The sequence below is a fragment of the Myxocyprinus asiaticus genome, chromosome 23, assembly GCF_019703515.2.
Source record: "Myxocyprinus asiaticus isolate MX2 ecotype Aquarium Trade chromosome 23, UBuf_Myxa_2, whole genome shotgun sequence".
Lineage (NCBI taxonomy): Eukaryota > Metazoa > Chordata > Actinopteri > Cypriniformes > Catostomidae > Myxocyprinus > Myxocyprinus asiaticus.
Window position 1 is genome coordinate 35,343,538 of NC_059366.1, and position 25,950 is coordinate 35,369,487.

The following is a 25,950-nucleotide window of genomic DNA, read 5'->3' on the forward strand; positions in this document are numbered from 1 at the left end:
TTGTAGTAACTCCTCCCCCGTTGGGTAGGATCTACATTGAAGACTCTACACATGGTCAGAAAGACCATGTGATGTATTCTTCCACTTAAATATCCCCCCTTCTCTTTGGGTGAGGTGTGGTCTCCGCGGTGTCGTCCCCTTGGGAGGGACACCCCCCGACTAGACCTGGCGGCCCAGTCGGATAATCCCCCTTCTTTTTTAGGGAGTGGAAAAAGAGAAGGGGAAAAGAGGCCATGACTGGGTTAGCCTGTCTCTATCTTTTGGGTAGTCGACTTGTCCCCAAAGGGCTGTTCGACACTCATAACTATGTTGGGGAGGTTACGTGTCGACCTGGTGTGCTGGCTATGAGGCACACAGTGGTCTGCCCGCCACACACCGCCAGTTCACGTAACACAGTTCAGCCAGTTGTGGCGTTTCGTATAGGGACCCCTAGTGTCACTACATCGACACAATGTCGAGTGAGTGACAGATAGGGAAATCATGGTTACTGATGGAGGGAACGAGACGTTGTGTCCCTCCTGCCACAACGCTGAACTACCCGCTGAAATGGCCGGACCTTGTCTCGGCTCCTCAGCATAAAACCTGAATGAGTGGTTGCATACCAGCTCCTTTTATACCCGTATGTCCGGGGGAGTGGCATGCAAATACCTCTCGCAAATTATAATTGGTCTTTTATCAAAGACCAGAGATGTCTCGGGCTCCCAAGAGTGACCCCTAGTGTCACTACATCGACACAACATCTCGTTTCCTCCATCAGGGAACGGAGGTTACACAAGTAACCAGGACGTTTTATATCTCTATGAAATAGTTTAACCAGATATATAACTCATCCTCAGGTAAACAAGATTGGTGGGCAGACATTGTTTCTGAAAAGATAAAATATTTTATTTCCATGGCCTGTTTTCCCATATTTTAGTTCTAAACTAAAATGGGTAGATCATATTGAACTAGTTAAAGAAAAAGTAGATCTTGCATTGAAAAAGTTGGGCACACCTGGAGAAGCCAATCTCTGTCAGCTTGAATATAAATCATTTTATAATATAGATCTGCTGTTGGCTTTAAATATTGTTTGCACAATTGTTGTTGTTGTTGTTATTCAATCGTAAAATACATAAAAACGTAGACTAATGAATGCATTTTAGCCAAACGTGTCTTCACCTCGACAACTTTATGCAATCTGAGTTATTAAATAATTTTTCAGATTACTCGAGTAATCGTCAGAATAATTGTTAGATTAATCGATTACCAAAATAATCGATAGTGACAGCCCTACTTAAAAGTCCTGCGTTATGCACCGAATATTCACTTGTTTCTGCATATTACTGGAATTTTATAAATTTTGGACTCTTTGTCCAAAATACTAAGGAAAGAATAAGAATTTTTTTTGAGGTTCTAAAAATCGAATTTTAAAACTATCAGCCTATTAATCGGTCTAATGATTATTTAGGTATTGTGTCTAAAAGCCAGAATAAAATAATAAAATGATGGTTCTGCATATCGTTTATCCAGGACACTTAAAAAAAAATCTATATTTGTTGTAAAAGACAATATCGGTCAATCTTTAGACAGTTTTGTTGTTCATGCATTTAGACATTACTGCTGACATTACATGTGGTGTGGAACTTAAAATACAGGTAGAAGAGTTAACATTTGGGACAGTTTATCTGAAATGCCCCTGCACAGCCAGAACAGAGTTAAGATCTTATTACTGCTCGACAGAAACTCTAAGAGCACTCTAGCAGTTCTGAATGCTCTTTGATGCTGAGTTCTGGGATCACCAGCATTTCTCTGGAAACAAAAGAACTTCAGATGGAACGTTACAAAAACATAAACACAATCCAAGCTAAATCAACATTTCCAGTCAAGATTGTATCTATTACTGTGAAAAGTTCAGTGGTCTCTCATGGCTCTTGGTTTACATTTTAAAATCATTGTCCATCACTTTATAATCTCTCTTTCTTTCCATCCCTTCTGCTCTCACCACAGCAGGAGAGGAAAAGAGCTCTGACTGTGTGCAATAAGTTGTGTTTTGCAATTGGTGGGGCTCCATATCAGATCACGGGCAGCGCCCTGGGCTTCTTTCTGCAGATCTTCCTTCTGGATGTAGCAAAGGTGAGCACACATACAGGAACGCTATAACTGAATACAGAATAATTATAACACCAGATCTTTAATATAACTATAAACCATCTCTGTGATTTTGTTACTGTATCACTCCATAATGCTAGATAGAATGGTGAGAAAATGATCTCTCTAAAATCAAACAAAGCACGTGAACAATGACCCAGTGTCCCAGGTCAAGGGCAGATACAAGAAAGAGAGAGTGGGAGAGAAGGAATTAGGCACTAGAGAGGGCAGAAAACAGGCATAAAGCTTCTCTGTTTTACTGTATACTCAGGTATACTGTGGGACAGGTACAGTATGGCAACAACAACTGCCCAAGTTACACCAGGAATGCACAATCCCCTCTATCAGTGCTCAGACTGTCTGCAATAGGCTGAAAGAGGCTGGACTGAGGGCTTGTAGGCCTGTTGTAAGGCAGGTCCTTACCAGACATCAACGGCAACAACATCGCCTATGGGCACAAATCCACCTTCGCTGGACCAGACAGGACTGGCAAAAAGTGCTCTTCACTGACGAGTTGCGGTTTTGTCTCACCAGGGGTGATGGTCAGACTTGCGTTTATCATCGAAGGAATGAGCGTTACACCAAGGCTTGTAGTCTGGAGCAGGATCGATTTGGAGGTGGAGGGTCCATCATGGTCTTGGGTGGTGTGTCACAGCATCATCGGACTGAGCTTGTTGTCATTGCAGGCAAACTCAATGCTGTGCGTTACAGGGAAGACATCCTCCTCCCTCATGTGGTACCCTTCCTGCAGGCTCATCCTGACATGGCCCTCCAGCATGACAATGCCACCAGCCATACTGCTCGTTCTGTGCATGATTTCCTGCAAGACAGGAATGTCAGTGTTCTGCCATGGCCAGCGAAGAGCCCGGATCTCAATCCCGTTGAGCACGTCTGGGACCTGATGGATCGGAGGGTGAGGGCTAGGGCCATTCCTCCCAGAAATGTCCAGGAACTTGCAAGTGCCTTGGTGGAAGAGTGGGGTAACATCTCACAGCAAGAACTAGCAAATCTGGTGCAGTCCGTGAGGAGGATATGCACTGCAGTAAATGCAGCTGGTGGCCACACCAGATACTGACTGTTACTTTTGATTTTGACCCCCCCCCTTTGTTCAGGGACACATTATTCCATTTCTGTTGGTCACGTGTCTGTGAAACTTGTTCAGTTCATGTCTTAGTTGTTGAATCTTTTTATTTTCATACAAATATTTACACATGTTAAGTTTGCTGAAAATAAAAGCAATTGAAAGTGAGAGGATGTTTCTTTTTTTTGCTGAGTTTTCTGAGACACGTTTTTAAAGTTGACATTCTTTAACCTAACATGACATCTAAAAACGTGGCACTCGTGCAAGATGCTGAAAAAATAGCAAGACACAGCACAACAGTCAAAGAGTGCATATTTATATAGAAAAACATCATGCATGGACACATGTTGGTGTGAACAGCCCCTTAGTGTTTGGAACTTTTAGTGGTGTGATTCTCAGCTGGTTTTGCTTAAAGATCCAGATTTTTTATTTGATAAAAAATGGTGACCCAACACAACACCAAACACGTTACCCATATTTAATATAGTCTAGGTCGTATTTTCTGGTTTTCGGGGATGAGTGGGTGTCACACAACCCATCCATGTTGGCATCTGCCTAATTTGGTAAGCTTCTACCAAGTGATGGATGCATGGGCTTTGGCGAAAAAACAACAAATGATAGGGGAAGCATTTTCTCCATTTTAAAAGTGTTTATTTTGCTATCCTAAATGCAAGATTATATGGTTCGTTGCATTTTATTATTTGCAAATAGTATTGTTTTTTCCCTTCTTTCTGCAACCCTATCTGAAGAGATTTGCATCGTGTTTTTGGTTTGTGACCCACCATTTGAGATCCACTACTTTAGAGAGCCATGCCGTGTGTAAATACTACAACAACTAATGAATGTATCCTTCTAGTTGGATCCTCTCAATGCTTCTGTAATCCTGTTTGCGGGTCGGGCCTGGGATGCAGTGACTGATCCCACAGTTGGGTTTTTAGTAAGCAGAACCCCATGGACACGCCACGGACGCATGCTGCCCTGGTATGTGCCTCTCAAAAACATCTATAAACAAATGCAATGCTACTGTAATGTGTGCTGCTGAATATGTAATGTGTGTTATACTATCTTCTAAATTCATGAGGAAATTAAAAGAAAATGGGACAAAATTCCAGACCTTTTGAGCTGAAATTCTGGGAATGGGTATTTTTTTTTCTCCCCTTTTCTCCCAAATTTGGAATGCCCAATTCACAATGCGCTCTAGGTCCTTGTGGTGGCGTAGTGACTCGCCTCAATCCGGGTGGCGGAGGACGAATCTCAGTTGCCTCCGCGTCTGAGACAGTCAATCCACACATCTTATCACGTGGCTTGTTGAGCACGTTACTGCGGAGACATAGCACGTGTGGAGGCTTCACGCTATTCTCCGCAGCATCCACGCACAACTCACCACATGCCCCACTGAGAGCGAGAACCACATTGTAGTGACCACGAGGAGGTTACCCTATGTGACTCTATCCTCCCTAGCAACTGGCCCAATTTGGTTGCTTAGGAGACCTGGCTGGAGTCACTCAGCATGCCCTGGATTCTGGAATGGGTAGATTTATTTTTCTGTAACAAAATTTATTTTATTGATTCCTACAGTAAACAAAGAAAAGCAAGACATGTATACACAGAATCAACATTTAAACCCCACAATTACCCCTCCCCCTCCCAATCCTCAACCCTGCCTCAACCCTCAACAAACACCCCTGTGGTCACACATGAGCATATACACACACAAACAAACAAACAATATATATACAGTATATATATATATATATATATATATATATATATATATATATGCATATATATATATATATATATATATATATATATATATATATATATATATATATATATATATATATATATATATATATATAATCACACACATTTATACCTATACCTCTCTCTCCACTGTCCTTCCCCGAGAGCCCTCCAAAAACTCCAAATAGTTGCCCCATTTCCCAACAAACAAATCAAAGTTACCCAGTCTTCTAAATGACACTTCCTCAAAAGCCACCACCCTCCCCATCTCCGTGCACACCTGAAATGGGGGCATCCCAGCCGACCTCCATCCCCTTAAAATAGTTTGCCTGGTGATCATTTCATCGGTGACCACCCATCACCCAAAACACAGAGTCTGGGGCAAAACGAAACCCGAGTGCCCAACACGTCACACAAAAAACTCTGAACCAAAATTCCTGGATCTCAACACACCACCAAAGAACATGGGCCATGTCTCCATCCTCCGATTGGCATCGCCAGCAGGTGGGTGTGTCTTTAAGACCAAGCATATACAATCTAGAGGGGGTCCAATAGAATCTATGTAAAATCTTGAATTGGATAAGGTGCACCCTTGCATCCCTAGATGCAGACTTTACGTTTTTTAGAATCCTAGCCCACACTCCCTCCTCCAATACCAAGTTTAAATCTTTCTCCCATACTCTCTTGAGAGAAGTTAAAGCTCCGTCCCCAGACTCTGAATTAGCAGGGAGTAATACACTGATACCTCATGACCTTTTACAAAAGCAGTAATCACCATTCCCAGAGTATCTGCCACTTTAGGGTGGTGTATGCTAATCCCAAAAATAGTACAGAGCAGGTGGCAAAGCTGTAAATACCTATAAAAATGAGATCTGGGAATCCTAAAATGTCGAACCAAATTTTCAAAAGATCTCAACACATATAGGTCATGGAGTGTATTAACCTCCCTCACAATCCACTCTGACCAGCAGAATGGGGACTTATTAATACATAATTTTGTGTTCAGCCATATGCTCGAGGCAACATTTAAATAAATGTCAGAATTAAACACTCTGGACACTTTTGTCCATACCGAGTGCAAATGTGAGATAAGGGGGTGTAACTTAACTTCTCTGGTTAGTTTAATAGAAAGGCTTTGCAATGATGAAATAGGGGCAAGAACTTCCTGTTCAATACAAAACCAGGGAGGGTCTCTCTCAGGTGGAAGCAACCAATGAGCCAAATGTCTGAGACCAAATGCATAATAATAAAACAAAATCTTGGGTAGGCCTAGCCCACCTTTGTCAATCAGCCTATGTCATTTATTGAAATGTAATCTGGGAAGTTTACCATTCCAAATTAAGTATTTCGCTATGCTATCAAATTGCTTGAAATTAGAGAGGGGAACATCTACAGGGAGAGACTGTAGCAGGTAGCTGAATTTTGGAATACAATTCATTTTAATAACATTAAGTTATTAAGGAGTGCTGCTACACAAAACAAACTCCAGCCGCTAGGCGGAACCGCACAAAAAGAAACTAAAAAAGGTGCCCAGTTTCCTCAGACGGTCAAGTAAATGTTCAGTGAGTCACGCCCACTCGGCTGCAATGTGAATACAACAAGACTTACTCACTCCATTGACTTTATGAAGGACAATGCTTGCTGTGGGCATGTGAATGTTATACGGCCATCCTTAGCATTTATTCTCAATTTGGAACATCAGTGTAAAAGCAACCTTCCGTTGATGTAAGAGTTTCTTGCTTTCCTTGAATCGATCATGTTTCTCTCTTGTCGAATTTGCAAAGTCTGGGAACAAGAACATTTTGTGGTTCTTCCAAGAAAGCCTTCCTTTACTCCTCGCCTCGTGTAACATGAGATCTTTATCGGATGATCTCCGGATGGCCAGAATTGATCGAGGCCTGTCTCCCTCAGCGGATCGCCAAGCTGGAACTCAGTGAGCTCGCTCGATTTCCAGCTTATGGCCTGTTATGTCTAGCAGATTCGGAAAGAGCCCGTCTAGGAATTCCACCATATTCTGACCCTCTGCTCTCTCAGGAATTCCAATAATTCAGACATTATTCCGCCGGTTACGATTCTCCATATTTTCCAACTTTTCCCAGATGCGCTCCAAGTCCGCCTTGGTCACTAGCGGATTAGCAGCTAATTCCCTCTCCGATGACTCCAGATAGTCTATCTGTTTCTCAACATCCGTCACTCTTGTAACCATCTCAGTGAATTTCATCTCCATGGCAGTGATCGATGGACGTATTATGGCAAGCTCCTCCAAGCCAGCAGCGAACTTCATCTGCATTGCCGACACGTTCATCAATTGTCGCCGAATTTCCTTCACCTCACTAGCCAAATCGACTCCCGGGCTTGTGGCCTGCTGCTCGGGGGCTTCAGCTTGAGCACATAAGTGTCTTTTAATATCTCCAGAGCCCGAGGATTTGAATTCTTTGACATATTGTCTTCCTAGAACAGTTAAGAATCAGGGTGTATCGAATCTCACTGGTTTATGACACAAAAAGTATTAAAACTAGCAAAATGCGCAGAGCTCGCCTTTCACACGTCCGAACCTCGCATGGTGCCATGCGACTCTCGAATGGGTAGTTTTAAAAAAAAAGAGACAAGGAAGGAAGTGGAGATCTAAAGGAGACAGCATATTTGAGACAGAAAAATGAGCAGAGTCAATCTGCTATGGTTTTTGCAGTCAGTACTATACATGAGATACCAAAGTTGAACACTCAGATGTGTCATGAAAATGGACTATAAACCAGAAAATGCTTTGATTAAAAAGGTTTGGAGAGATTTATAGAGTTATTCACCTCCACGCTCCATTAATAAGCCCTATGGCTCTACACGGCAAGTGCATTGTAACTTCTAGCCACACACGCATACACGCCCTCACACTCTACTCGTGGGAATCAACTGGTTCTCTTTCTCATTAAAGAGATATTTTGTGTGTGTGATGCAATTCATTTGATTATAAATTTGTACTTTACCTTTCAAATGAAACCATATCCAGCTTGAAGCGCTGAGAAAATTTTAATTGTAATGGAATGCAATGGAAACTTTTTAATGAAACTAATTAATTGAATCAGCCTCACAAGAGCAATTAGTGTGTCATCACACTAATATTTATATGGAATACAACTTCAGACATAAAGAGATATTGATAGAGGTGTTCAAATGAAATGTGATATAGACTAACGTTATATTGGTTTGGTGTATGTGTATAAACACCATGTAGGAAAGATAGTGGAGAAAAAACTCTTGCTTTCTGTTTGGCTGAGCTGACCACACCACCGGAATGAACCAATCATTTTCTAAGTAGCATACACGAGCTCTGACAGAGACAGTTTAAAACAGCAGTTGTTGAGGTCGTTTCACTTAGGGTGTGCAGTTTAAAAGCTTGATGGCATAAAGACAACAATGATGCATATGAGAAGCAAGTGGAGCACATAGGCAGTGCTTGGAAGGACATGGCCTGAATTGGACTTCCCAGGGGAGGGCAACCGCAGTAATAGACAGGGCCGTTTTTACAACTTCCTGTAAAGCTGTTATGATGAAAAGCAGAGCAGATGCCATACCAGACTGTTATGCCAGAGTTAGTTTGCTCTCCACTGAGCATCTGCCAATCAACTTTCTGTGATTCTGTGTTATGTTTTTCATAAATTTAAGCCAACAGATACAACTAAACCTGACAATACATTATCTGTTCTGTAAGGCAGAGTGCCAAGGTGTTTGCATTCAAAGGATGAAACTCCCTGCAGGGAGGCCAAGAGCAAATGTATGATCTCTGAGAAAATCAACATATGAACATTTTTAAAATTAGCATCTCTTCCTGAGGCACCACACCCCACTGAGTGAAGATTGCAAATTCATTCCTCACTGTTGCTCTTCCACATCTGTCCCATTCTCTCCTCCTTCCTCCTCCTCCTTTGTTCCCTTTCAGCTCAGAATCACCTCAAACTCACCTAAGATCCGTATGTAACAAAATATCATATCTGATGTATACAAATAATGTAACTAGGCATGTTTGGTATCATTTAAAAGGTCTCAGTGCGACTGGTACTATGGTCTCATCCCCATAACAGCATAATATCTGGTAATACAGTTTTAAGAATGTAGACAGATTCTGGCCACTGTTTGGGGGTGCGCCTACCTCCTTGGTCTTTCATCTAAATCAAATTTTAAAAAAATCAAATCACTTTTATTGTCACACAACCATATACACAAGTGCAATAGTGGGTGAAAGTCTTGGGTGCAGTTCTGAGCAACATAGCAGTCATGACAGTGATGAGACATATACCAATTTACAATAAACATCAGATTTACACAACAAAATTTACATATCTAATATACACATAATTACACACAACACAATATACAAATAATAATATACAATGTACAGTATACAATACGCACAATATAGAATACACATACAATATAGAATACACATTATACAATAAAAATAGTATATACAGGTGCATCTCAATAAATTAGAATGTCATGGAAAAGTTCATTTATTTCAGTAATTCAACTCAAATTGTGAAACTCGTGTATTAAATAAATTCAATGCACACAGACTGAAGTAGTTTAAGTCTTTGGTTCTTTTAATTGTGATGATTTTGGCTCACATTTAACAAAAACCCACCAATTCACTATCTCAAAAAATTAGAATACATCATAAGACCAATAAAAAAAACATTTTTAGTGAATTGTCGGCCTTCTGGAAAGTATGTTCATTTACTGTATATGTACTCAATACTTGGTAGGGGCTCCTTTTGCTTTAATTACTGCCTCAATTCGGCGTGGCATGGAGGTGATCAGTTTGTGGCACTGCTGTGGTGGTATGGAAGCCCAGGTTTCTTTGACAGTGGCCTTCAGCTCATCTGCATTTTTTGGTCTCTTGTTTCTCATTTTCCTCTTGACAATACCCCATAGATTCTCTATGGGGTTCAGGTCTAGTGAGTTTGCTGGCCAGTCAAGCACACCAACACCATGGTCATTTAACCAACTTTTGGTGCTTTTGGCAGTGTGGGCAGGTGCCAAATCCTGCTGGAAAATGAAATCAGCATCTTTAAAAAGCTGGTCAGCAGAAGGAAGCATGAAGTGCTCCAAAATTTCTTGGTAAACGGGTGCAGTGACTTTGGTTTTCAAAAAACACAATGGACCAACACCAGCAGATGACATTGCACCCCAAATCATCACAGACTGTGGAAACTTAACACTGGACTTCAAGCAACTTGGGCTATGAGCTTCTCCACCCTTCCTCCAGACTCTAGGACCTTGGTTTCCAAATGAAATACAAAACTTGCTCTCATCTGAAAAGAGGACTTTGGACCACTGGGCAACAGTCCAGTTCTTCTTCTCCTTAGCCCAGGTAAGACGCCTCTGACGTTGTCTGTGGTTCAGGAGTGGCTTAACAAGAGGAATACGACAACTTTAGCCAAATTCCTTGACACGTCTGTGTGTGGTGGCTCTTGATGCCTTGACCCCAGCCTTAGTCCATTCCTTGTGAAGTTCACCCAAATTCTTGAATCGATTTTGCTTGACAATCATAAGGCTGCGGTTGTGCATCTTTTTCTTCCACACTTTTTCCTTCCACTCAACTTTCTGTTAACATGCTTGGATACAGCACTCTGTGAACAGCCAGCTTCTTTGGCAATGAATGTTTGTGGCTTACCCTCCTTGTGAAGGGTGTCAATGATTGTCTTCTGGACAACTGTCAGATCAGCAGTCTTCCCCATGATTGTGTAGCCTAGTGAACCAAACTGAGAGACCATTTTGAAGGCTCAGGAAACCTTTGCAGCTGTTTTGAGTTGATTAGCTGATTGGCATGTCAAAATATTCTAATTTTTTGAGATAGTGAATTGGTGGGTTTTTGTTAAATGTGAGCCAAAATCATCACAATTAAAAGAACCAAAGACTTAAACTACTTCAGTCTGTGTGCATTGAATTTATTTAATACACGAGTTTAACAATTTGAGTTGAATTACTGAAATAAATGAACTTTTCCATGACATTCTAATTTATTGAGATGCACCTGTATAGTATATATAAAATATACAGTAGGTTGTATTGTACTGTATTGACATTCAGGCTGTCGGTTGATAGTCAGTTGCCAGTGTGTTGTTAAGAAAGAATATAATTTATAACAGTCCAGTGTGAGATAAGATTAATAAAGTGCAGAACTGATGTATATTGATCGTGAGAGATCAAGAGTTCAAATGTCTGATTGCTTGGGGGAAGAAGCTGTCATGAAGTCGGCTGGTGTGGGTCCTGATGCTGCGATACCACCTGCCTGATGGTAGCAGTGAGAACAGCCCATGGCTCGGGTGGCTGGAGTCTCTGATGATCCTCCGAGCTTTTTTCACACACTGCCTGGTATATACGTCCTGGAGGGAGGTAAGCTCACCTCCGATGATGTGTCTGGCAGTTTGCACCACCCTTTGCAGGGCTTTGCGGTTGTGGGCGGTGCTATTGCCGTACCAGGCAATGATGCAGCCAGTCAGGATGCTCTCTACAGTGCTGGTGTAGAACCGTGTGAGGATGTGGCGATTCATTCCAAACTTCCTCAGCCGTCTCAGGAAGAAGAGGCGCTGATGAGCCTTCTTCACAACAGCCTCAGTGTGGACGGACCATGTGAGTTTCTCAGTGATGTGGACACCGAGGAACATGAAGCTGACTCTTTCCACCGTTGCTCCATTAATGTTGATGGGACTGTGTTCTCTGTCTCTTCTCCTGAAGTCCTCCACCAAATTACCTCCTGTATGCAGATAAAGTATGACCGCAGAACTTCCAAACCTAACCACTCCCAAATTCCCTTTGTTTATGTTTTCTCTGGTTTGGGTATTTAAGGAAATGCAACACATTGTCCATTGGAATTTTCTGTAGCCAGAAATCCCTTTGGTGCTTACACTATGTATTTTGCTGAAGTCAGGTATGCATCTGTTACTCTTAAGATTCATCTTTAAGCATTAGATGTTTTGTATTGATTATTTCTGAATAGATTAATTATGTAATTGGCTTGATACATATTTACCTGACTGATAAATTGTTAAACCTGATTCTATTCTGACTTATTCTGAAATTATTGGCTTTATTAGATTACGTTACATTCCTGTTACCGCAAATATGTGATCAGGGTTAATACATACTAAGACCAAGCATTTGATGGAGCATGAAGCACATCAACTGGGATCTTAAGCTTTCTGATTAACCATTTGGCTTCAGTTAAGTGTAATAGACTGTAAAGGCTAAAGAAAGTACTATCTGGCACAATGTAATATTGATCGACCGGTCCAGATAGCACTAGTCATGACCCCTGTTTAATGCTAATATTATTCTAGTCAAGTGTAATAGGAAACTATAACTAAACAAAACTACTATTTGGGTAATGGTATGTTGGTCAGCCTTATCCAACTAGTATTAGTCGTTTACCTCTGTCTAGAGATAATATTAAATTAATTAAGTGTATACAGATCTATAGAAACTAAGCAAAACTACTAATTAGAAATGGATAAGCTGCAGTAGTAATCATTCTTTTTAGTATTAGTCATTTACCTCTGGCTAAAGATCAAACTGACAAGTTTGTGAACATGGGATCTATGTACACGGCTGGCATGAGACCATAAGCGACAGGGTTGCGAGTGAATGAGTGCAATTTAAAAGTATAAAATTAACTAGAATAATCAAGTATCCAAATCTAGAGAAGATCTCAATTGATGATCAATAATAAATGGAATCTCAAACTAAATTCCAAGTCTAATATAATTGGAGTTAAATAAAATTATTAATGGAGTCAGATTCAGTCTTAACTAGAGCCCGACCGATATGTGATTTTTGAGACCGATACAATACTGATTTTAGAGGGGGAAAATTCACCGATTACTGATATGGTGGCTGATATAGTTAATTTTTGAGCTGGAATGAAAACAGACCTTTTCTATGTGGATTGTTCACCGATTTTGCACTGATATGACTATGAAAAGGTACTCAGAAGGCTGCTTTCTTAAACAAATATTTTTATCAAAGAATATTTGACATTATTATTATACATTGTCAACAAAATCTAGAAATGAACACTGAGAAAATAAAGAATAAATTAAAATACAATAAATAGCTTAAAAAACATCAGTACTGTATGTTCAGTATCAGTCAGTTGCTGACCATTTAAATAAAGAATAAATAAAAATACAATAAATAGCTTAAAAAACATCAGCACTGTATGTTTAGTCAGTTGCTGACCATTAAAATGAAGAATAAATTCAAAGAAAATAGCTAAATAAACATCAGTACTGTTTAGTATCAGTCAAATGCTGACCATTAAAATAAAGAATAAATAAAAATAAAATAAATAGCTAAATAAACATCAGTACTGTATGTTTAGTATCAGTCAAATGCTGACCATTAAAATAAAGAATAAATAAAAATAAAATAAATAGCTTAATAAACATCAGTACTGTTTAGTATCAGTCAAATGCTGACCATTAAAATAATAAATAAATAAAAATAAAATAAATAGCTAAATAAACATCAGTACTGTTTAGTATCAGTCAAATGCTGACCATTAAAATAAAGAATAAATAAAAATAGAATAAATAGCTAAATAAACATCAGTACTGTATGTTTAGTATCAGTCAAATGATGATAGTACTGCTAGTCAGTTAGGGGCAGTTTCAGGGAAACTTTCAACGATGGAAAACCAGACTTATTTAGAATTATCTGCTAATCCGCTAGTGACCAAGGTGGACTTGGAGCATGTCTGGGAGAAGTTGGAGGACATGGAGAACCATAGCCGGTGGAATAGCATCCGTATTGTTGGAATTCCTGAGGCCTAAGAGGGTCACAATATGGAAAAATTCCTGGACGGGCTCTTTCCGATTCTGCTCGACATAACAGGCCATAAGCTGGAAATCGAGCGAGCTCACAGGGTTCCATTGAGGGAGACAGGCCGTAATCAATTCTGGCCAAATTTCTGAGATCATCCGATAAAGATTTAGTGTTACACGAGGCGAGGAATAAAGGAAGGCTTTCTTGGAAACACCACAGCATTTTCTTGTTCCCAGACTTTGCGAATTCAACAAGAGAGAAACATGATCGATTCAAGGAATGTAAGAAACTCTTACATCAACGGAAGGTCGCTTTTGCACTGATGTTCCCGGTCAAATTGAGAATAGATGCTAAGGATGGCCATAAAACATTCACATGTCCCCAGCAAGCGATGTCCTTCATAAAGTCAATGGAGTGAGTAAGTTATTTTGTGGTACTCACATTGCAGCCGAGTGGACCGACTCACTGTACATTCACTTCACTGTCCGAGGAAACTGAGTGCCTTTTTTGTTTCTTTTTGTGCTGGTTCCGCCTAGCGGCTGGAGTTTGTTTTGTGGAGTAACACTCCTTCGCGACAGTGTTGTGAATGAATCTGCACGTTCTTTGTGCTTATGCCTCCTATTGGTTGGAGTTTTTTTTGTGGAGTATTTCTTGCAAGTCATTGGAGTGATTCGGTCATTTGTTGCACTCATGTAGCAGCCGAATGGGCCGGCTCACTGAACATTCGTATGACTGTCCGAGAAAAATGGGCGCCTTTTTTTAATTGATTTTTTATGTTTATTCCGCGTATTGGCTGGAGTTTGTTTTAGAGATTATCTTTTGTTGTGTGATTCTGTCTCACAAAATTTGTATAGAAAACCGGACTTGAGCAATCCTACAGCAAAGTTGTCGCGGGGGCTCTCGTAGGCACTCGTAGGCATGCATGGACTGTTTGAGTTTAGAGGAATGGTCACCAGTTGGTGCTGTCGTATGCGGGGTTAATGCGCACATTTTTCTTTTTTCTATTTGTTTGATTCGGGGGGAAGTTTGGGGTTTGATTGTTGCACTAATGTTGGAATGTGGTCTTTATAATTGTATTTTTGACACACAATCTATTTTTTCTAATATATCAAAATGTCAGATGTTAATATGAGTGGATTGTCTCTATCCACGTGGAATGTGAATGGGTTGGGGGCACCCCATAAAAAGAAGGAAGGTTATTTCTCTTCTTAAGCAAAAGAAATATGATATAGTGTTTCTTCAAGAAATGCATCTTTCACTGCAGGAAGCTGAAAAATTTGGGAAGCTATGGGGTGGACAAATTTTCTTTAGTGCTGGCTCAAGTAAGAACAGTGGAGTCATTAAACTGATAAGTAAGCATCTACAATTCAAATGTATCAAATAGATTAAAGATAAATTAGGAAGAGTCATTATTGTTTTAGCAGAAATTCAGGGGCAAAGTCTTATTTTAGCTAATATTTACACACCTAACGCTGATGATCAGAGCTTTTTTATAGATCTTGAAGGGATGTTGCAAGCTGCTGGCACTACTCGTGATATAATATTGGTAGGAGACTTTAATCTATTGATGGACTCAGTCTTTGTGTAAAAATCTTGGTCTTTTGAACCCATCTGGTAGAGACTATAACATTCTTTCATCAGTTCATAAGATTTATTCTAGAATAGATTTTTTTATATATATATATATAAGTCCCTCATTTCATCTGTTGTTGATTGATCAGTTGGAAAAATGTTAGTCTCAGATCAAGCCCTGGTGTGTTTAGAGGTGTTGCCACATATGGAGAAGAGGAAATCATATAGTTGGCACTTTAATGTATCCCTTTTGCAAAATCCTGTATTCCAACAAATGTTAAAGGTTGAAATCAATGTTTATATGGAGACCAACTAGTCCTCAGTATCCTCTGAGGGCGTGGCTTGGGAGGCACTTAAGGCGGTTCTTAGGGGCCGGATCATACAGTATGCCTCATTCACCAAAAAAATCCAAAGCACGAGAACTTGTGGAGTTGAAAGGAAATATGAAAAGTGCAGAGGCAGGGGGCCTGGGTAGCTCAGTGAGTAAAGACACTGACTACCACCCCTGGAGTCACGAGTTTGAATCCCAGGGTGTGCTGAGTGACTCCAGCCATGTCTCCTAAACAACCACATTGGCCCAGTTGCTAGGGAGGGTAGAGTCACATGGGGTAACCTCCTTGTGGTTGCTATAATGTGGTTCACACAGCTGAAGCACCAAATGTCGTCTGATGGCCTCAGAGAATCGACCCAATTGAAATATAGATATAATACTATTTTGTCGCGGAAGGTGGAGTTTTGGCCGTCATACTTTGAATCAGGGGACAAAGTAGGGAAGCTTTTTGCTAGATATATAAAGCAGAGAGTCTTTTTCTACCATTCCCTCAATGAAATCTGCTGGTGGTGAAATATTTACCTCGGCCATTGATATTAATAATGCTTTTAAAGAATTTTATCTTGATCTCTACAGTTTCACATCTTCATCTACTGATGAAGATATTAGAAACTTTTGGAACCATCAGAACTCCCTAAACTGACGACTGAGAAAAAAAAGCTTGGAAGAGCTTGGCGAGGTAATTAAGGCCTTGCCTACAGGCAAGGCTCCGGGGCCAAATGGCTTTGCCACTGAATTTTTTAGATCTTATGCTACAGAGCTTGCTCTACTTTTGTTAGAAATTTATACGGAATCATTAAAGAATGGAAACCTTCCGCCAACTGTGACACAAGCCCGGATCAGTCTAATTCTTAAAAAGGACAAAGATCCAAATGAGTGTAAGAGTTACCATCCAATTTCCCTGATCCAGCTTGACGTTAAAATATTGTCAAAAACTTTGGCTAACCGATTAAGTTATGACGTCTCTTATACATATAGATCAGGTGGGGTTTATTCGGGGCCGCAGCTCTTCTGATAACATTAGGCGTTTCATCAATATCATGTGGTCAGTGGTGAATGATCAGAATTCGGTCGCTGCCATCTCACTTGACGCCGAAAAGGCTTTTGATATGGTAGAATGGGATTTTAATATTTTGGAAATATACGGGTTCGGGAATACTTTTATTGGATGGATTAAGTCAGAGTTTCCCAGCCTTTTTTCTGCCACGGCACACTTTTTATGAATAAAAAAATCCCACGGCACACCTCTATCCCATATAACCATCGTCAATAGTTTTCCTTTTCAAGAACTTGTCCATGTTTTCTGTCCGTCTTAGTAGTGTTTACTCGTAAAGTTTGAAATTCGGCAATGCAAAAAACGCAAGTCACGTAGGCATGCTGTATAATGAGTTCACAGTTGGCAAGAGCACTAATTGAGTAAAGAAAAAACAAGCATATTATTTTTTAAATTAAAATACTTGGACACTGGGATTGAACTTTCTTTCACAGTTTCTTTTTATCATGATCTTATCTGATCTTATCTGATTAAAATACAGTCATCTGAAGACAAGCAAAGCCTTTTTTCTACAATCAGAGGGCATTAGAAAAGATTTTACACAGAAGGAAAGTTCCATTGTATCCATAGTTTTAACTGTGCGATAAGATCATAGTAAACAAAGTTAAAGTAAAACCATGATTAGCAGTAACCATAAAACAAATAATGGAATTATTGACATTTTTTGTAAAAAAAAAAATAATAAAATAAAAATCCAGAAATTAAATTGAATTCCCTCACTACACCGATATATTTATATAAGTTCATGGTAAATATTTTTTTAATATTTGTGACGTGTGGATTGAAACCTTACCATTTCAGTCTGATCATTGTGCAGATTTCTCCTTTATTCCTTTTCAATGCTGTTTAGAATGTTGGGGCCGTTTAATACGATTTTAAACTAGTATAATCATTGTCACATTATGGGTTCTTATAGAGGCGCTTCTCGCAGCTCTGTTTATAATAATCTGCTCAAGACCGGTCCACGTGTAAATGCACGTCTGCTCTGATCTGTTCATTGAGCCGCGCTTGATCCGGGTAGAGCTGTTTCCTTTCGCGTTTGGAATGTTTGCCATTTGATATTTCTCGAACGTAACAAAAAACGATAATGCACAATCAGAGAGTCAGCCAAATTTGTAGTTGCACCAGTGCGACCTCTTGCAATATTTAATCACACTGTTAGGAAAAATGGTCGCAAAATTAGTCGCAGTCTGGAGCCCTGATTTATTTTGTGGAATCTGATAATTTTCCACGGCACACCTGACAATCTTTCACGGCACAATAGTGTGCCGCGGCACAGTGGTTGGGAAACACTGGATTAAGTTACTTTAAGTAACACTGGATTAAGACACCCGGTAGTGATGGTACAAACAAATGGATTAATTTCAGATTATTTTACTCTGGATAGGGGCACCCGGCAAGGTTGCCCTCTTTCCCCATTATTGTTCTGGCTTGCCCTGGAACCATTAGCAGTCGCGATAGAAAGGAAGATGATTTTCCAGGGGTGGTGGCGGGGGGTATGGAAGCTTTTGCTTTACGCAGATTATATTTTATTATTCATCTCCGACCCCACTAGATCTATGCCTTGCCTTTTTTTTTTTTTTTTTTATTAACACAGAACTGTGCAATCTTTATTAAACAGGTCATAAAGGCCCAAAATATCTGTTTTAACTCAGAAAGCTCCATGGATCCATTTTTCTTCAGAATTAATTTATTTTTAATGAAACATGACTTTTTTCTAATTTCAATCATAGGCAGATGTGCACTGCAAAAGAAAGCATTACGAGTCAAAATGCATCATTACAACATGTTTGCATGCATGATAAGACATAAACAGTCATTTTAATGAAGTCTGAATGTTAACACAGAACTGTGGAAACTTTCTGAAACGCTCAAAAGGCCCAAAAGAAATTGTTTTAGCTCAGAAAGCTGTTTGGATCCATTTTTCATCAGAATTCACTTACTTTTCAATGATACATGACTTTTTTCTAATTTCACTCATAGACAGCTGTGCATTGCAAAAGAAAACATTACAAGCAAAAATACATCATTACAACATGTTTGCATGCATGATAAGACATAGTCATTTTTCTTTTTTGTATTAACAATTATTATTGATTCCAATGACAAATCAAATAAACATAACAGGAAATACAGAATCACATTACATGAACCTAAACCCTTCCCTATGAACATCCCCCCATCCACCTGACACAACCCCCCCCCCATGGCCCGACATCAAACCAACAATGACACACAAATAAACAATAAATCAACAGAAAGTATTCATAAAAAAAAATAAATAAATAAAAAACATAAAATAAAATACAAAATAAGAAAAAAACAATAAGCATGCACACACACATTCAATATTACCCATCTCCCTCCACCGTCTCCTCCCGAGAGCCCTCCACAAAATCCAAATACCTACCCCATTTTTTATTAAATAACCCCGTGTTGCCCAGCCTTCTACAAACCATCCCCTCGAAAAGCCGCTACCCTGCCCAACTCCACGCACCACTCCAGAAACGAGGGCGCTCCAGCTGATTTTCATCCCCTAAGGATGACCTGCCTCCTGATCATGACACCAGCCAGGACCCAACTCTTCATGAACCCATCCCCTACATCAATGACCGTCCCATCGCCTAGAACACAGAGCCTTGGGCAAAATGAAACCCAAGCAGCCAACACATCACAAATAATATTCTGAACCCTCAACCAAATTTCTTGAATCTTTACACACCACCAAAAAACATGGGTTGTGTCCCCATCTTCTGATTGGCATCGCCAGCCTATATAAGTCTATATAATCTATAGGAGGGTTCCAATAGAATAGATGTAAAATCTTGAATTGCATTAGATGCACCCTTGCATCTCTAGATGTAGACTTGATGTTTTTTAGAATCCTAGCCCACACTCCCACCTCCAATACCAAGTTTAAATCTTTCTCCCATACTCTCTTGAGAGAAGTTAAACCTCTGTCCCCCAGACTCTGAATTAACAGGGAATAATACACTGATGCCTCATGTCCTTTTCCAAAGGCAGTAATCGCCACTTCCAGAGTATCTGCCACTTTAGGGGGGTGAATGCTACTCCCAAAAACAGTACAGAGCAGATGGCGCAGCTGTAAATACCTAAAGAAATGAGATCTGGGAATCCTAAAATGTTGAACCAAATTTTCAAAAGATCTCAACTTTCCAAGCATATTAACCTCCCCACACAATCCACTCTGACTAACAGAAATGGGACTTATTAATACATAATTTTGGGTTTAGCCATATGCTCGAGGCAACATTTAAATAAATGTCCGAATTAAACACTCTGGACACTTTTGTCCATACCGAGTGCAAATGCGAGATAACGGGGTGTGACTTAACTACTCCGATTACTTTAATAGAAAGGCTTTGCAATGGCAAAATAGGGGCAAGAATTTCCTGTTCAATACAAAACCAGGGAGGGGCTCTCTCAGGTGGAAGCAACTACTGAGCCAAATGTCTGAGACTGAATGCATAATAATAAAACAAAATTCTGGGTAGGCCTAGCACACCTTTGTCAATCGACCTATGTAATTTGTTGAATTATGTAATTTGTAATTGTTTGATCTGGGATGCTTACCATTCCAAATGAAGGACTTCGCTATGCTATCAAATTGCTTGAAATAAGAGAGGGGGACATCTACAGAGAGAGATTGTAGCAGGTAGTTGAATTTTGGAATACAATTCATTTTAATAACATTAACCTTCCCAATCATAGATAAATGTAATGAAGCCCACCTGCCCACAATACTCGAAAACCTTTTTATTAAGGGGTCAAAATTAACTCTAACTACAGTAAATTACTCAAATTTGCTGGGAATAAGATGCCCAAATACTTAATGTCCTGTTTGGGCCACTGGAAGGTGCCCGGCTGAAAAGTCGTTACTGGGCAATTCGCTCTCAGAGCCAAAGCTTCGGATTTAGACCAATTGACTCTGTATCCTGAGGAATGAATAATTCTGTGGAGGCAAGGCTTAGATCTAGTGGGGCTGCTAATGGCTCCAGGGCAAGACAGAACAATAAGGGGGAAAGAAGGCAACCCTGCTGGGTGCCCCTATCCAGAGTAAAATATTCTGAAATTAATCCATTCGTTTGTACCGCCACTACCGGGTGTCTAAAAAGTAAATTACACAACAGAAGATAATCTATAAAACAAACTCCAGCCAATAGGTGGAATAAACACACAGAACGTGTAGATTCATTCACATAACTGTCCCAAAAGTGTGTTCCTCCACAAAACAAGCTCCAGCCACTAGCGGGACCAGCAAAAAAAAAGCTGACTCATTCGCTGCTACATGAGTGCAACCAATGACCCAATCACTCCAATGTCTTGCAAGAAATACTCCACAAAACAAACTCCAGCCAATAGGAGGCATAAGCAAAAAGAACATGCAGATTTATCCATTACACTATCCTTATCCATAGCACTCCTTCGGAGGAGTGCTGCTTCACTAAACAAACTCAAGCCACTAGGCGGAACCAGCACAAAAAGAAACAAAAAAAGGTGCCCAGTTTCCTCGGACAGTCAAGTGAATGTTCAGTGAGTCAGGCCCACTCGGCTGCAATGTGAATACAACAAGACTTACTCACTCCATTGACTTTATGAAGGACAATGCTTGCTGTGGGCATGTGAATGTTTTACGGCCATCCTTAGATTTATTCTCAGTTTGGAACATCAGTGCAAAAGCAACTTTCCGTTAATGTAAGTGTTTCTTGCTTTCCTTGAATTGATCACGTTTCTCTCTCGTCGAATTCGCAAAGTCTGGGAACAAGAACATTTTGTGGTTCTTCCAAGAAAGCCTTCCGTTACTCCTCGCCTCGCGTAACACGAAATCTTTATCGGATGATCTCAGAAATTTGGCCAGAATTGATCGAGGCCTGTCTCCCTCAGCGGACTGCCGAGATGGAACTCGGTGAGCTTGCTCGATTTCCAGTTTATGGCCTGTTATGCCTAGCAGATTCGGAAAGAACCCGTCTAGGAATTCCACCATATTCTGACCCTCTGCTCTCTCAGGAATTCCAATAATTCAGACATTATTCCACCGGTTACGATTCTCCATTTCTTCCAACTTTTCCCAGACACGCTCCAAGTCTGCCTTGGTCGCTAACGGATTAGCAGCTAATTCCCTCTCCGATGACTCCAGATAGTCTATCCGTTTCTCAACATCTGTCACTCTTGTAACCATCTCAGTGAATTTCATCTCCATGGCAGTGATTGATGGACATATTACAGCAAGCTCCTCCAAGCCAGCAACGAACTTCGTCTGCATTGCCGACACATTCGTCAATTGTTGCCGAATTTCCTTCACCTCACTGGCCAAATCGACTCCCGGGCTTGTGGCCTGCTGCTCGGGGGCTTCAGCTTGAGCACATAAGTGTCTTTTAATATCTCCAGAGCCCGAGGATTTGAATTCTTTGACATATTGTCTTCCTAGAACAGTTAAGAAACAGGGTGTATCGAATCTCACTGGTTTATGACACAAAAAGTATTAAAACTAGCAAAATGCGCAGAGCTCGCCGTTCACACGTTCGAACCTCGCATGGTGCCATGTGACTCTCGAATGGGTAGTTTAAAATGTGGAGATCTAAAGGAGACAGCATATTTGAGACAGAAAAATGAGCAGTAACCGTTGTGATGGAGCAGAGTCCATCTGCTATGGATTTTGCAGTCAGAACTATACATGAAATACCAAAGTTGAACACTCAGATGTGTCATGAAAATGGACTATAAACCAGATTAAAAAGGTTTGGAGAGATTTGTAGAGTTATTCACCTCCACGCTCCATTAATAAGCCCTATGGCTCTACACGGCAAGTGCATTGTAACTTCTAGCCACACACACATACACACCCTCACACTCCACTCATGGGAATCAACTGGTTCTCTTTCTCATTAAAGAGATATTTTGTGTGTGTGATGCAATTCATTTGATTATAAATTTGTACTTTACCTTTCAAATGAAACCATATCCAGCTTGACAGCGCTGAGAAATTTTAATTGTAATGGAATGCAATGGAAACTTTTTAATGAAACTAATTAATTGAATCAGCCTTACAAGAGCAATTAGTGTGTCATCACACTAATATTTATATGGAATACAACTTCAGACATAAAGAGATATTGATAGAGGTGTTGAAATGAAATGTGATATAGACTAGGGTTATATTGGTTTGGTGTATATGTATAAACACCATGTAGGAAAGATGGTGAAGAAAAAACTCTTGCTTTCTGTTTGACTGAGCTGACCACACCACCGGAATGAACCAATCAGATTCTAAGTAGCATACGCGAGCTCTGACAGAGACAGTTTAAAACAGCAGTTGTTGAGTTCGTTTCACTTAGGGTGTGCAGTTTAAAAGCTTGATGGCATGAAGACAACAATAATGCATATGAGAAGCAAGTGGAGCACATAGGCAGTGCTTGGAAGGACATGGCCTGAATTGGACTTCCCAGGGGAGGGCAACCGCAGTAATAGACAGGGCTGTTTTTACAACTTCCTGTAAAGCTGTTATGATGAAGAGCAGAGCAGATGCCATACCAGACTGTTATGCCAGAGTTAGTTTTCTCTCCATTGAGCATCTGCCAATAAATGTTCTGTGATTCTATGTTATGTTTTTCATAAATTTACAGATACAACTAAACCTGACAATACATTATCTGTTCTGTAAGGCAGGGTGCCAAGATGTTTGCATTCAAAGGACAAAACTCCCTGCAGGGAGGCAAAGAGCAAATATATGATCTCTGAGAAAATCAACTTATGAACTTTCTCACAATTAGTGAGATCTGAGGCACCACACTGAGCGAAGACTGCAAATTCATTCCTCACTGTTGCTCTTCCACATCTGTCCCATTCTCTCCTCCTTCCTCCTCCTCCTTTGTTCCCTTTCAGCTCAGATTCACCTCAAACTCACCTAAGATCTGTATGTAACAAAATATCATATCTGATGTATACAAATAATGTAACTAGGCATGTTTGGTATCATTTAAAAGGTCTCAGTGCGACTGGTACTATGGTCTCATCCCCATAACTGCATAATATCTGGTAATACAGTTTAGGCATTAACTGTAAAACAGAATAGGCATTAATAGGGTTCAAAACAGTGTTACTATGAATGCAAACTTTAATACAGTGAAAAAGACACTCTATTAGCATAACATATATATATATATATATATATATAAATAAAAATTTCCAACATTCTTTTGAATGACCATGTACTAAAATAAAATATTTGATGCCATGAGTGTACCTTCATTTACTATTACTATTATTTTGAATGGCCATGGAAAATGAAACAATGTGATAACTATTTTACCTGGTCGCAAAAAGTAGTCCGTTAATTTACCTGATGAACTTTCACCTTTTGCTGACCCTTTATGCTTCGCAGAGCAAATGTGTGCTTCTAAATCACTTGCAGCCAGCTTTACATGTCATACATTCTGCTTCCCGCGGATCTCGACCTGGACGAAAGCATGGGAATTTTTTGTACAAATCTAAATTTGCACTTTCGTTTGGGAATTGTTTCCACTCAGCTGTCATCTGTCAAGCAACTATTTGATGCCAAACACAACAGCACTTCGCGTGTTCACGGAGGGATTGACAGGCAGGAATTTGGCCAACAGTTGCTGCAAGCCTCTTATTATCGACCAATTGGTGTACGAGAAGGCAGGACTTACAAAGAGGGGTTAAAGCAATGCAAATATGCGTGCACACACAATGAAGTATTAGACCAGATGCACATCATAATGCAACTAAAGCCGAATCCCGGACATTTTCACAAATGTAGCAATCCCGGCCGGACGCTTTTTTAAGGTCCGAAAAAGAGGACGTATGGTCACCCTAGAGATAATATTAAATTAATTAAGTGTATACAGATCTATAGAAACTAAGTAAAACTACTAATTAGAAATAGATAAGCTGCGGTAGTAATCATTCTTTTTAGTATTAGTCGTTTACTTCTGGCAAAGAGTTTTGTGGAGTAACACTCCTTCGCGACAGTGTTGTGAATGAATCTGCATGTTCTTTGTGCTTATGCCTCCTATTGGTTGGAGTTTGTTTTGTGGAGTATTTCTTGCAAGTCATTGGAGTGATTCAGTCATTTGTTGCACTCATGTAGCAGCCGAATGGGCCGGCTCACTGAACATTCGTATGACTGTCCGAGAAAACTGGGCACCTTTTTTTTTTCATTTGTTTTATGTTTATTCCGCCTATTGGCTGGAGTTTGTTTTAGAGATTATATTTTGTTGTGTAATTCTGTCTCACAAAACTTGTATAGAAACACCGGACTTGAGCAATCTGACGGCAAAGTTGTTGCGGGGGCTCTCATAGGCGTGCATGGACTGTTTGAGTTTAGAGGGATGGATGAAAGTTGCCGCATTAACCTCGCGCATGTTTTTCTTTTTTCTGTTTGTTTGGTTCTGGGGAAAGTTTGGGGTTTGATTGTTGCACTAATGTTGAAATGTGGTCTTTATAATTGTATTTTTGACACACAATCTATTTTTTCTAATATATCAAAATGTCAGATGTTAATATGAGTGGATTGTCTCTCTCCACGTGGAATGTGAATGGGTTGGGGCACCCCATAAAAAGAAGGAAGGTTATTTCTCTTCTTAAGCGTAAGAAATATGATATAGTGTTTCTTCAAGAAACGCATCTTTCCCTGCATAAAGCTGAAAAATTTGGGAAGATATGAGGTGGACATGTCTTCTTTAGTGCTGGCTCAAGTAAGAGCAGTGGAGTCATTAAACTCAAATGTCTCAAACAGATTAAAGATAAATTAGGAAGAGTCATTATTGTTTTAGCAGAAATTCAGGGGCAAAGTCTTATTTTGGCTAATATTTACACACTTAACGCTGATGATCAGAGCTTTTTTATAGATCTTGAAGGGATGTTTTAAGCTGCTGGCACCCCTCATGATATAATATTGGTAGGAGACTTTAATCTATTGATGGACTCAGTCTTTGGTTAAAAATCTTGGTCTTTTGAACCCATCTGGTAGGGACTATACTTTTTTCATCAGTCCATAGGATTTATTCTAGAATAGATTTTTTTTTATTTTTTATATCTAAGTCCCTCATTTCATCTGTTGTTGATTGCTCAATTGTAAAATGTTTTGTCTCAGATCAAGCCCTGGTGTGTTTAGAGGTGTTGCCACATATGGAGAAGAGGAAATTATATAGTTGGCGCTTTAATGTATCCCCTTTTGCA

General features: G+C 39.9%; 1 protein-coding gene across 2 annotated transcripts in view; it reads left to right on the top strand.

Annotated features, from left to right (window-relative positions):
* Nucleotides 1-25,950, top strand: part of LOC127413893 (sodium-dependent lysophosphatidylcholine symporter 1-A-like) — a 50,887-nt gene that overhangs the window by 10,754 nt on the left and 14,183 nt on the right. The window contains exons 2-3 of one of the 2 annotated variants that reach the window (XM_051651455.1): nucleotides 1,987-2,112; nucleotides 4,065-4,189. In XM_051651455.1, the coding sequence (XP_051507415.1) occupies nucleotides 1,987-2,112; nucleotides 4,065-4,189 (251 nt within the window). The remainder of the gene's footprint in view (nucleotides 1-1,986; nucleotides 2,113-4,064; nucleotides 4,190-25,950) is intronic. The other variant, XM_051651456.1, reaches the window with a different exon arrangement.